Source organism: Salmo salar, chromosome ssa18 (assembly GCF_905237065.1).
Source record: "Salmo salar chromosome ssa18, Ssal_v3.1, whole genome shotgun sequence".
Classification (NCBI taxonomy): domain Eukaryota; kingdom Metazoa; phylum Chordata; class Actinopteri; order Salmoniformes; family Salmonidae; genus Salmo; species Salmo salar.
The window spans coordinates 65,381,974-65,395,341 of record NC_059459.1 but is presented as its reverse complement, the minus strand read 5'-3'; the positions used below and the strand labels follow the sequence as shown (position 1 = coordinate 65,395,341).

The following is a 13,368-nucleotide window of genomic DNA, read 5'->3' as shown; positions in this document are numbered from 1 at the left end:
GCAAAAACAGGAAAGCCCCCCAAAAATATGGGGCTAAAAATGTAATGAAGGGTCTCCTCTGAAGGAAAGGCATCCCTCACTGGAAAACAAGTTCTAAGAAAAAGTTCATTATTGTCATTTGGTCAGTTCTTGAAGGTAAAATATTAACCTGATGTGTCTCTAGACAGTTCAAGGAGCAAATGTACAAACAGTTTAATCTTTTCAAAAATGTGGGGGTGATTTTTTTCAACGGATAAGGCCTGGGAACACCTGTCAGCTAAACAACGCTGGCATTCTGAAACTGAACAAATAGTTACCGTCAGCCCGGTAGGAACTGTACCGTTGTTTTACAGTACCGACTTGCCCGAGAAACAACTGTAGCTTCCCTGGAATGAAGAAGTACCATGGCCAATGGGCGTGACATAACGGTAAGGGCCCTGGGAGGAGGGGATGAGAGAAGAGACCTCTCACGCATCACCGGGCACGATGACTGGACACACACACCCCCTCGCGGGCCCTCATGCAAAATTTAAATCCCCCTTCCCGCAAGCTCAGCACTACAGTATTCAAGGTGCGGCTCGAGCTATAACAGGTGGAAAGGAGATCAAGAACGACAACAAGATTGTGTTTACTGACGCTATTCTGACGCTTTTAATGAAGATAGGTAGATCTACCTTGCAAATATAGACTGCATTAAGAGAACCGTTGTGTGCCTGTGGACACGCACAAAAGGATTCATAGTTTTTTCGCCAACAGAAACTTATTTATTTAGTCATTTAAAAAAGAATCGCCAAAATAATTTTCTTTTTAAAGATGGCAAACTCGGGAATTCAACTTTTAGGATTCGCCCTGTCACTCGTTGGTGTCATTGCACTTATCGTGGGGACCATTCTTCCACAGTGGAAGATGTCTGCGTACATAGGAGACAACATCATAACGGCGGTTGCCATGTACCAAGGACTATGGATGTCATGCGCTTTTCAGAGCACAGGGCAGCTCCAATGTAAAATCTACGACTCGATACTGCAGCTAGACGGTGAGTATAAAGAAGCTAAATATTTATTTGACCGTTATATTTCTATGACGGTATGCGCGTCCTGTGCGCACCTCACACACTGTGAATTACGCATGCATATAGGCTATAGGCTATCTTATTATCAAAGGAGGAATGTCATGGGTATGGTGACTTGTTTCGGGAGAGTCTCATGTTGTACCAGTAAATGGAATTGATTGACGGGATATACAGGTGAGCAGACACCTGAGACGGTCAGTTGAGGTCCCCACCCATTTTCCTATGGAGCAGTTCTTGTTCAATGGAGCACATTGGTGTCACTGATAAAGGCGTCGCCTCGGGACTGTTAGTCGTTTAATTGCCCCTCTCATGGTTATCATTTAGTAGCACCTTTTGTATTATTATACAGTGGGATACTGTTAACTCCTTTCCAGGTGCCACACTCACTGACACTTCAATCACTCTGGATATTACTCTTGAAAAATCAATTAGAAACGTATCTGACGTTTACTCTTATCAGAACCCCTTGTACACCTGGAGTTGTCATTCCTGTTAATGTTCCCTGCAACCTCTCCCCACCTCCCAACCCATTTTCCCCTCTCTGCTGTATATTCTCAAACGGCTGCGCCGGTCCACCCCCAAGGTGGTAAGGCCCCGACTGGCATGCCCCCTGCCTATTCATCACCCACTATACCCTGGCATAGAAAGGTGGCACAGGGAGGGTGCTGACTGGGGCTCCAGATGCCAGAGACGTCCTGGTTCTAACTAAGTAACGGTAAACATCCGAAAGAGTAGCCATTGCAACAGCAACACAGTAACCTGTGCAGGAATTTGACGCCCTTCCCCTCCCTCTTCCTCCCACCTCGGTTTGTCCCAGACCCTTAGGGCACCATGATGAAGAGAACCTGGGTGTAATTTGATACAACTCCCCGTCTACTCTTCTTGGTTTCTCATGTCATACTGGTTAGTGAGAGGGATTTCATTGAACAGAGATGCCTGTTCAGATTTAGAACACTTAAGAGTTCCAGTTTTTACTGGTTGGAAGTGCTGACAGTGAGCAGGTTTGGGGGTTCTAGGAATGGTACAGGGGGGGAGTCAGGGTGGCACCGTGGGGTACAGGGGGGGTCAGGGTGGTACCGTGGGGTACAGGGGGGTCAGGGTGGTAACATGGGGTACAGGGGGGTCAGGGTGGTAACGTGGGGTACAGGGGGGTCAGGGGAGGTACCGTGGGGTACAGGGGGGTTAGAGTGATATTCCATGGTATCCCCAATTTGCATGCCTGGCATGCCCTCATTGTGTTAAGAATATAGCAGAAGAGGAATTTTTCTTCCTTTCTTCCTCTCTCCTCCTCCATCCCTCCATCCATCCCTCCCTCCCTTTCTCAGGGCTGGAGTTTTTTTGTGAGCTCAGGAATGGCCTGGACTGGCACAGACTGGTTTGGGAACGCCTCTGCTTCTCCCTCTCTGTCAGTTTTATGAGATGGGGTGACAGATTAGGGGGTCCTGACAGTAGCTTTCAATCCACCCTCCCCTAAACAACAGCAGACTGTGTGATCATGCTCTCCACAGCCGATGTAAGACCTTTAATCAAATTAAAATCAAATTGTATTTGTCACATGCTGCCAAATACAACAGGTGTAGATCTTACAGTGAAATGCTTACTTAATGCCCTTAACCAATAATGCAGTTTTAAGAAAATACCCACCCCCAAAATTATAATAATAATAATAATAATAATAAGAGAGAAGAAAAACAAATAATTAAAGAGCAGCAGTAAATAACAATAGCGGGGTTATATACAGGGGGTACCGGTTCAGAGTCAATGTGTCAATGTGCGGGGACACATTGTCGAGGTAGTTGAGGTAATTATGTACATGCAGGTAGGGTTATTAAAGTGGCTATGCATAGATGATAACAGAGAGAAGCAGCAGCGTGGAGGGGTGCAAATAGTCTGGGTAGCCATTTGATTAGCTGTTCAGGAGCCTTATGGCTTGGGGGTAGAAGCTGTGTAGAAGCCCCTTGGACCTAGACTTGGTGCTGCGGTACTGCTTGCTTGCCGAGCGGTAGCAGAGAGAACGATCTATGACTTGGGTGGCTGGAGTCTTTGACAAATTTAGGGCCTTCCTCTGCCACCGCCTGGTTCAGAGGTCCTGGATGGCAGAAAGCTTGGCCCCGGTGATGTACTGTGCTGTACGCACTACCCTCTGTAGTGCCTTGCGGTCGAAGGCCAAGCAGTTGCCATACAAGGAAGTGATGCAACCCGTCAGGATGCTCTCGATGGTGCAGCTGTAAAACCTTTTGAGGATCTGAGGACCCATGCTAAATCTTTTCAGTCTCCTGAGGGGGAAAAGGTTTTGTCGTGCCCACTTCACGACTGTCTTGGTGTGCTTGGACCATGTTAGTTTGTTGGTGATGTGGACGCCAAGCTTTCAACCTTCTCCACTACAGCCCCATCAATGAGAATGGTGGCGTGCTCGGTCCTCCTTTTCCTGTAGTCCACAATCCTCTCCTTTGTCTTGATCACGTTGAGGGAGAGGTTGTTGTCCTTGCACCACACGGTCAGGTCTCACCTCCTCCCTATAGGCTGTCTCATCGTTGTCGGTGATCAGGCCTACCACTTTTGTGTCATCGGAAAACTTAATGATGGTGTTGGTGCATTGCCCTCTTCTACGCTGTTGCTACTCTCTGTTATTATCTATGCATAGTCACTTTAATAACTCTACCTACATGTACATATTACCTCAATTACCTCGACACTGGTGCCCCCGCACATTTACTCTGTACCGGGACCTCCTGTATATAGCCCCACTATTGTTATTTATTTATTCATTTTGATCTAACCTTTATTTCACTAGGCAAGTCAGTTAAGAACAAATTCTTATTTACAATGACGGCCTAGCAAAAGGCAAAAGGCCTCCTGCGAGGAAGTGGGCTGGGATCAAAACACACATCACGACAAGAGAGACAACACAACAGCACATAAAGAGAGACCTAAGACAACATAATAGCAAGGCAGCAACACATGACAACACAGCATGGTAGTAACACAACATGGTAGCAGCACAAACATGGTACAAACATTGTTGGTTAAGGGCTTGTAAGTAAGCATTTCACAGTAAGGTCTACACCTGCTGTATTCGGCGCATGTGACAAATACAATTTGATTTGGAAGAGAGAGAGAGAGAGAGAGAGGGAGAGGGAGAGAGAGGGGGAGGTAGAGAGACTTGCTGATCTTTTATTTTAATTTTACATTCTGCAATACATCCCACAAGTCTATAAATTAAAGCTATCTATAACTGCCACACCTCTCTCTCCCTCTATCTCTCACTATCTTGCTACTCCTTTCCCTCCTCTCCCTTTCCTGCTCTCTCTCCTCTCCCTGGTGTGTGTATGTGTGTGCGTGTGTTCCTCAGGCGCTCTCCAGGCCACCCGTGCCCTGATGATTGTTGGCATCATCGTATCCATCGCTGGGCTGGGCGTGGCCACCATGGGCATGAAGTGTACCACCTGCGGAGGAAACAACAAAGTGCGGAAGTCTCGCACCGCCATGACTGGAGGCATCATCCTACTGGTTGGAGGTGTGTGTGAGAGAGAGAGAGAGAGAGAGAGAGAGAGAGAGAGAGAGAGAGAGAGAGAGAGAGAGAGAGAGAGAGAGAGAGAGAGAGAGAGAGAGAGAGAGAGAGAGAGAGGCTATGTTAAAGGGGCTATAGAGAGCGATCAGAATAATCACCACAAACATTATCTTTTCTTATGGTCCAGAGTTTTCCTTACATGGTCAAATGACTTGGTCATGAAAATCTCAGGGCCCTACTTTTTTTTTTACATTCTTTCTAAGCTGGTCTGAGATCTGTGCTTATTATGTCACTTGGTCATTCTGGTTCCTAACAGGGGCTATATAGAGAGATCGAGAGAATCATCACAGACATATACTGTATTTTCTTTATGTGTAGGCACTTCTTACATTTACATTTTAGTCATTTAGCAGACGCTCTAATCCAGAGCGATTTACAGTAGTGAATGCATACATTTCATACATTTTTTTTCTTCTGTGCTGGCCCCCCGTGGGAATCGAACCCAACAACCCTGGCGTTGCAAACACCATGCTCTACCAACTGATTTACAGAGAAGGCCATTTAACATTACATGAAAAGATCTGTGTTAGAGGTCACTTGGTTATTCTGGTCCAGCGTTTGAGATCTTAGAGACTACTGTATGTAGGAGGTTTGACCCTCTATCTGGCCACCAGCTGCTCTCCCACTCATCTAAGCCTGACGAAGACCTTCAGGTCGAAACGTTGCACAATAAAAGTCACGAGAGAATGGGGCGTTTTTACTGACTCTGTGGCTATTACTCTGACACTATTCCCTATTTAGTGCATTACTTTTTACTAGAGCCTACAGGGATCTGGTCAAAAGTAGTGCACTATATAGGGAATAGTGTGCCATTTGGGACGCTGGTTGTTACTGTTATATAAGAGGTAATTATTAACTCTCATCAGGCAATGGCAGTAAAATCTAATGGTTAGGGCCTGTTATTCACAAAGGGTCTCAGAATAGAAGTGCTGATCTAGGATCAGTTCTTTATTTTAGATTATAATTAATGGACAGGGGGGACTAGATCTTAGCTCATTTGAAGACTCTTATAGGTCAATGGCAGTAAACAGCTAATGACTGGAACTCAATAGCTAGCCTCCCATTGACTTCTTGAGTGTTTGGCTCCCCTCTCTCAAATACCTCTTTATGATGTCTCGATGTACTGATCTGTCTGTATCTGTTTGATCTTCTCCTTCAGCTCTGTGTGCATTAGTGTCCTGCTCATGGTTCGCTCACAATCTCATCCGGGCCTTCTATAACCCATATACTCCTGTCAACACCAAGTAAGTATCCCTACAAAATGAATGTATTGGCCTTTTCCCTTCTATTGAGTGGTCTTATTTTTAAAATGGTCCAATATGCAGAAATCGTGCTACCATTTCCTGGTTTCTAAAATTCTAATAGTTCACCAAATTTCAGTTTGTGACAAAACAAACAACCCCTAGTGTAGTGCAGGAGTAGGTAGCCATGGTCCTCGTAGAATGCCGCATCCACTTCATGTTTTTTATTTAACTGACCTGGAAGACCAGGTGTGTTGAATTTAGGCAATCACTGAACTGATAAATTAACTCAGTTGGGCAGGTGGGGTGCCTAGTTGGGACAAAGGGTTTCCTAACCCTGGGTTAGAGAATCATTGTACGATCTGAACCACTATGAAATATATTTTCAATAACCAAAAATATTGTATTTTCAGATGTTTGAATCTGGTGTACAAAAACAAAAGTAAATTACACAAAAACGAAACGAGAAAAAAAAGAACGAGAAGCATAGAAATAGCGCACATAGAAGATATCTACCACTTCTTAGACTTGCTTTCAATGCAAATTACAGATCTATAACTACCATTTCTATGTGCAGTAATACATATCAAGCAAAGTTGGCTTGGCGCCGTCTTAAGTCTTTGATTATTGACTTAAAATAATGCAAGGCTGGAGAAAAAATGTGCACACCACATGGCTTTCCAGGAGAATAATGTAAGAACACTGTTCTAGAACAACGTCTCACTCTTCTCTCCATCTCCCCAATAACAGGTTTGAGTTTGGGGCAGCCATCTTCATCGCCTGGGGGGGTTCTTTCCTGGACCTGCTGGGGGGAGCCATGCTGGCATCTTCCTGCCCCAGGAGTAAAAAGCCGGTGCCCAAATACCCTGTCATGAGTGGCGTGAGTGCTCGCTCACCATCCAGCAGCACCAAGGAGTACGTGTGAGCTAAATCATGCTGCCAGATTATAATGAGATTCACAGAAATTGTTGTGAGGTTTACAGATATGCCCCCACCCCACCCCACCCCAACAGGACCGTTGTGATGTCTCTCACCAGCTCCCAAAATTCCACAATTGTTTATTAGTGGGCCTCACAAATACACTATAATTGGTTATTAGATCCCACCTTATATTATGTCTTAGGGTGCATGTTCTCGTATTACACAAACACACACACACTTCTCTTATTACAGCCAAGATGCAGCATCATGGCAAACACTCACCTCCCTGTAGGAAACACTGTCTACTTAAATTAACATTTCCATTGTAATTGAAGGTAGTCAATTAAACTTGTTGTGGTGCTAAGGTCCTACTCTTGGCATACTCATGGGACAGCTATGTATGTAAAATAGGAAACGGGACAAGCACACGACCAATATTTTTACAATGGAGTTTTCTGTAGACATGACCGTCTCCAATTCTGTTCAATGTTCAAGCCAAGTGGAACTTCACACTAGTTGTGAGTGATTGTATACGCTATGGTGAATCACCGGACAATTCACTATTGCACTCCAAAAGGAAGGGGGCTTTTCATACAGGACTGCAATGTACTCTGTCCCATTATAAAATCTCTCAGAACAGTCATTCTCAACAGGTACATTATTACAAGAAGTGTTTATTTTTATTATTGTAATACATAATATACAGTGCATTCGGAAAGTATTCAGACCTCTTCCCTTTATCCACATGTTGTCACGTTACAGCCTTTATCTAAAATGTGTAAAATACATTTTTTCCTCATCAATCTACACGCAATGTCCCATAATGGCAAAGCAAAAACAGGTTTCGAAGTTTTTGCAAATGTATTAAAATAAAAAACAGAATTACCTTATTTACATAACTATTCAGACACTGCTATGAGACTCGAAATTGAGCTCAGGTGCATCCTGTTTCCATTGATCATCCTTGAGATGTTTCTACAACTTGATTGGAGTCCACCTGGGGTAAATTCAATTGATTGGACATGATTTGGAAAGTCACACACCTGTCTATATAAAGGTCCCACAGTTGACAGTGCATGTCAGCGCAAAAACCAAGCCATGACGTCGAAGGAATTGTCCGTAGAGCTCCGAGACAGGATTGTGTCGAGGCACAGATCTGGGGAAGGGTAGCAAACAATGTCTGCAGCATTGAAGGTCATCAAAGAACACAGTGACCTACACCATTCTTAAATTGAAGAAGTTTGACACCACCAAGACTCGTCCTAGAGCTGGCCACCCGCCCAAACTGAGCAATCGGGGAGGTGACCAAGAACCTGATGGTCACTCTGACAGAGCTCCAGAGTTCCTCCGTGGAGATGGGAGAACCTTCCAGAAGGACAACCATCTCTGCAGCACTCCACCAATCAGGCCTTTATGGTTGAGTGGCCAGACAGAAGCCACTCCTCAGTAAAAGGCACGACAGCCCGCTTGGAGTTTGCCAAAAGGCACCTAAAGGAGTCAGACCATGAGAAACAAAATTATCTGGTTTGATGAAACCAAGATTGAACTCTTTGGCCTGAATGCCAAGCGTTACGTCTGTAGGAAACCTGGCACCATCCCTACGGTGAAGCATGGTGGTGGCAGTATCATTCTGTGGGGATGTTTTTCAGCGGCAGGGACTGGGAGGCTAGTCAGGATCGAGGGAAAGATGAACGGAGCAAAGTACAGAGAGATCCTTGATGAAAACCTGCCCCAGAGTGCTCAAGACCTCAGGTTGGGGCGAAGGTTTACCTTCCAACAGGACAACCCTAAGCACACAGCCAAGACATTGCAGGAGTGGCTTTGGGACAAGTCTCTGAATGTCCTTGAGTGGCCCAGTCAGAGCCCGGACTTGAACATCTCTGGAAAGACCTGAAAATATCTGTGCAGCGACGCTCCCCATCCAACCTGACAGAGCTTGAGAGGATCTGCAGAGAAGAATGGGAGAGATTCTCCAATACAGGTGTGCCAAGCTTGTAGTGTCATGACCAAGAAGACTCGAGGTTGTAATAGCTGCCAAAGATGCTTCAACAAAGTACTGAGTAAAGGGTCTGAATACTTATGTAAATGTGATATTTCAGTTTTCAAAATTTCTACAAACCTGTTTTTTCTTTGTCATTATGGGGTATTGTGTATAGATTGATGAGGGCAAAAAAAATGATTTAATCTATTTTAGAATAACGCTGTAACGTTACAAAATGTGGAAACAGTCAAGGGGTCTGAATACTTCCCGAATGCACTGTACATTATCATCAAACTTGTTTTTTTATGTGTTTTATCATTTGTTCATTATTCTGTATGAAGGCATGCTCTGTTCTGATGTCCACACTAGCATTCTACTTAGGATGGACCAATATATTTGGAATGCATTATAGATAGTATGCTAGTTGTGTTCTTAGAATGTAGCCTGTGTTTTAAATGTAGCAGACTACGGTAGTACCATTCCTAAGTGCTAGCGTAGTCCAGTTCAGCCTTGTGTTTTTGCCTTTGGCTTTAAACAGCATAAGGAATATTGGATCTTTGTGCTGCACATTGCGAAAGCTCAACCATCCTGCCTGTGCCTGAAAAAGATGTTCAGCAGAATTTTAGTGCTGGGTCCTTTTGTATTTGTTTGTTGTAAGCATATAAATGAAATTGATAGATAGTAATAGTAACTACATTACTTATTTGTCATATTTCTATGGTTGTAAAATTAAGATGTTCTGAAAGGTTTTTCGAAATGTTTGTTTTAATAAAATGCAGCTTTAGTTTTTTTCTCTATCTAGCCCATTAATTTTAATTATTGAAAAGTTGACTCAGTGTTTTTTCTCATTACAATAGTTGAAATGCAATGTCTTAACTGTCAACATCCCATTATACAACAACCCTGGTAGTAAAATACACAACAGGAATATTATACAGCTTGTGATGTGTTTTTTGTCGTATTTGTCTCGACATGGGGGCTCGTATTTGGCTGTTTAGAAGTTTGACATAGGTTAGCGTAATTCTGGACGATGCTTAGCAATCAAATGTTACATTAAAAAAGAAAAGCTCCTCTTTTATTTCAAATAATACATTATTATGCAAAACTCCTCCCATTTTCATGCAAATGTTCCCAATGCACATTACAATTCCATCCATTTAAGTCATGTGATAATGAAAGCATCACAATGAGCTTTGATATGAAATGCAATGTTTCACTGAAAGACGTGACCAAAGTATACAAGAAAGTTACAGGCTTTGGTCAGGTCAATATTGTCCATATGACATTGAAAGAGTGTGTGTGTCCCAAACAGCACCATATTACCTATATAGTGCACTACTTTTGACCAGGGCCCATTGGTCCCATGTAAGGAATAGGGTGCCATTGGGACTAAGTCATTATTATAATAATATTTACACACCAAAGAAGAAAGTAGCCCTTCTGGACAGGAAAATTGTCCTGACATGTTTTGATGCTTCAATAGAATCTGTACATAGGAATATGTAAAGTTTCATCATTACATACAATTTAACAGTCATTCCCACAAAGTGTACCATTACGCCATAATACGAAAAAAACAACATAACCCATATATTATATAAATTCTTTGAAAAAATCTGCTAAAAATTGTATAAACCAAAACTGTATTTTGTTGTAAATATAAATTATCATCAGTAGCCATCTTTATCATCAGTAGCCATCGTCCCTGCATTCCAAAATAGTGATTATTCAACAGTAACCTGACACTCCACAAGGTGAGAGAAGCACAAATTTAGGTTAAGTCACAACAATTAGTAACCCAATGTTCCATCTGCACGTTACACGTTAACAGGCTTCCTTCCTTCCAAAGATGGTTTCCATTTTATCTTATCATTTAAAGAGTGCAACTTTTTTCAAATGTTGCCCTTCAGAAGCTTTAGAGACAAGCCACACTGTACTTTTCCACGTGCAGATATTACTGCCGTAGTGGACTAGGAGCAGAACACGTTTCAGTACAATTCATTCACAGTATAAGAACAGCTAAATAAAGCACAATATACAAGCTTTAGATGCAAAAGTCTATAGAATCCTACAATTCCGGCAATAGAATTGTCCTATTTGTGCCACGATGACCGTTTCCATCTAATTTGGAGGTCACTTGTAATATTGATGGATTAAGGCCAAATTGATTCAGTTGAGTTTGGCTTCGAAGAACTTCATGGTCACATGTGGTGTTTAGGAGATGGGTGAGAGGATGAGGGTCCACTGGAAAGCGAGCAGTAACATGAGAGTTAAGGTTTAGTAGTTGGAATCTACTCATACAGTTAGTGTTTAAGGTAGATAATATAGGGTGACCATACGTCCTCTTTTTCCCGGACATGTCCTCTTTTTGGACCTAAAGAAATGCGTCCGGCCGGGATTTCTAAATCGCCCAAAATGTGTGCGTTCATTGTGTGCGTTTTTGGGGGTTTGCATTACTTTGACCTTTCTCTTTTGGTCCCGCCTTCTTACACGCCACCATTGGTGGGTCATGTAGGCCTATGCAAACATTGGTCAAACTGCATCTCAATCATTACCCTCACCATTCAACAGCCAAGAGACAGAGCAGCAGCTTGCTTGTCAACAGTGGCACATGGCTCCAGAACAGCGTAAAAATGCCCAAACGCAAATGTACATTCACAGACGATTTACAGAGAACATTCCCGTGTTTTCGTCTTCGTCGGGATCCGTGTGAAGCAGAATGCATGACCTGCAAAGCTAGCACGTACGTGTCAGTGTCAAATAAAGGTGCTAGCGACCTAGAAGCCCACATAAGCTCCGCAAAACACAAAATTGCAGCTAAAGGAGAGAGTTCGTCAGGTAAATTGACTGACTATTTTGTGAGAGCAGGTAAAACAGAAGATGCTGTTACTGCTGCGGAGGGAGTTTTTGCATTCCACAACACGAAGCATCACAATAGCTACAGATCAATGGACTGCACGTCTGCCTTGTTAAAAAAGGCTTTCCCTGATTCCGAGACTGCGCAAAAATGTTCAAGCGCTCGTACTAAGACCGAAGCAATTGTTAACGCTGTGATAGCACCACATTCTGTCGATATAGCTCAGAAAGCACTAGAAGACATACCTTACTGTGGTGTTTCTACTGATGGGAGCAATCACGGCGCTGTAAAAATATTCCCTCTGCTTATTCAGTATTTTGATTGGTAGAATGGTGGCGTGCAAAGTAAATTTATCGAAGTTAAAAACACACCAAATGAGACAGCTGATACGATCGCGCAATACATCAAAGAAACACTGGAAAATAATGGGATTTTTTCCAAATGTATTGCATTTAGTAGGGTGACCATACGTCCTCTTTTTCCCGGACATGTCCTCTTTTTTTTAAACTAAAATATGGTCACCCTAGATAATAGCAGAATCATATTTTCTTCTTATTTGGATAAGATAAAGTTATAAAGTGATGGTTTTAAATGAGTCTCTGATGCAAGATACCCTCTTGTTCTATACTCACAAAAAAAACAGACATTATCACAAAAATACAATATGGTATATCTCGCTCTCAAAATATGTGGGTATACAGTGAGAACATATATCTTTCCACTTAAGGCTACTCACCTTTCTTAGAACGACCAATTTGTCCGAGCTTGGGCTCACGGTGCCCTAGTCTCTGTGGGTTCAGGCTCTCACCGTGTCTGTTCTGTGCTACCACCTGGGTGGAACTGACCTGTCGGACCTGGCTGTCTTGGGCCATTAGGTGGAATCAAATCTAGCATCCGTACATCTCTACTCTACAGCTAGGCGCGCGCTCTTCTCCGTTTCGTCCACTAGATGTCCTCCTTGATTCTCTCTTCTCACGTTGCCGAGGTTTACTTCCACAATGGCATTAAACAGTGTTCTGGGATTGTTTATAAGCGAAATCAGCAGAAATAGCCCGTTGACACGATGGATGGGGAAATTGTTGCCATGAAAACATGGCGAGACTACACGGACACACCTAGTGCCCAAATGGACGATTTAAGAAGTGCAGCTGAGAGTCGCGTGTGGAGACGAATGGATTGGGTTCAGGTTGTCAGTCCTTATAAACCCTTCCAAATTAGTTTATGCTGGCTAGCTGGCAACAACAGCAGCATGGCGCTAGTTACAACTTGAAAGTAAGTTATGTTTATTTCGTTGGGCAAGGGGAAATAACTTTGTAGCCTATTGCTCACCATCTCCAATTTTTTCCATGCCACTTGATTTTATTTCGATTAGGATAGCATCCTACACGATAAATAACATTTAATATCGGTAGTAAACATCTGGATGTCACCATGATACAGTCTATACTGCTCAATGGGTAGAGTTTGCACTGCAAGCCGATAAAACAACAACACCAGACACATTGCCCTTCGCTCCAGCTTGCCGCATGATACAGTACCACAGGATGCCGCGCGGTGAACCACCGCTTCCCATTCATTTCAATGGAAGGGGGGTCTTTGGCGGTGCGAATGCGAAGGTGGCGTGAGAGGTGGTGAAAAATATAAACTTTTCCCAACTTTATGCAAATTACCAGCGGTGACCGCTGGGCGATAACCAATCATATCGAGTGGTTCCCATGACGAATTTGACTGCTGGAGGCTGGAGAC

At 43.2% G+C, this 13,368-nt stretch overlaps 1 protein-coding gene across 1 annotated transcript; it reads left to right on the top strand.

Annotated features, from left to right (window-relative positions):
- Positions 1-247: 247 nt before the first annotated feature.
- On the top strand, positions 248-7,602 carry LOC106577694 (claudin-7-A). Its single transcript, XM_014156023.2, has 4 exons — positions 248-1,015; positions 4,404-4,568; positions 5,782-5,866; positions 6,614-7,602. The coding sequence occupies exons 1-4, from the start codon at positions 793-795 to the stop codon at positions 6,786-6,788; spliced, it is 648 nt and encodes a 215-aa protein (XP_014011498.1). The 5' UTR covers positions 248-792; the 3' UTR covers positions 6,789-7,602.
- Positions 7,603-13,368: the final 5,766 nt, after the last annotated feature.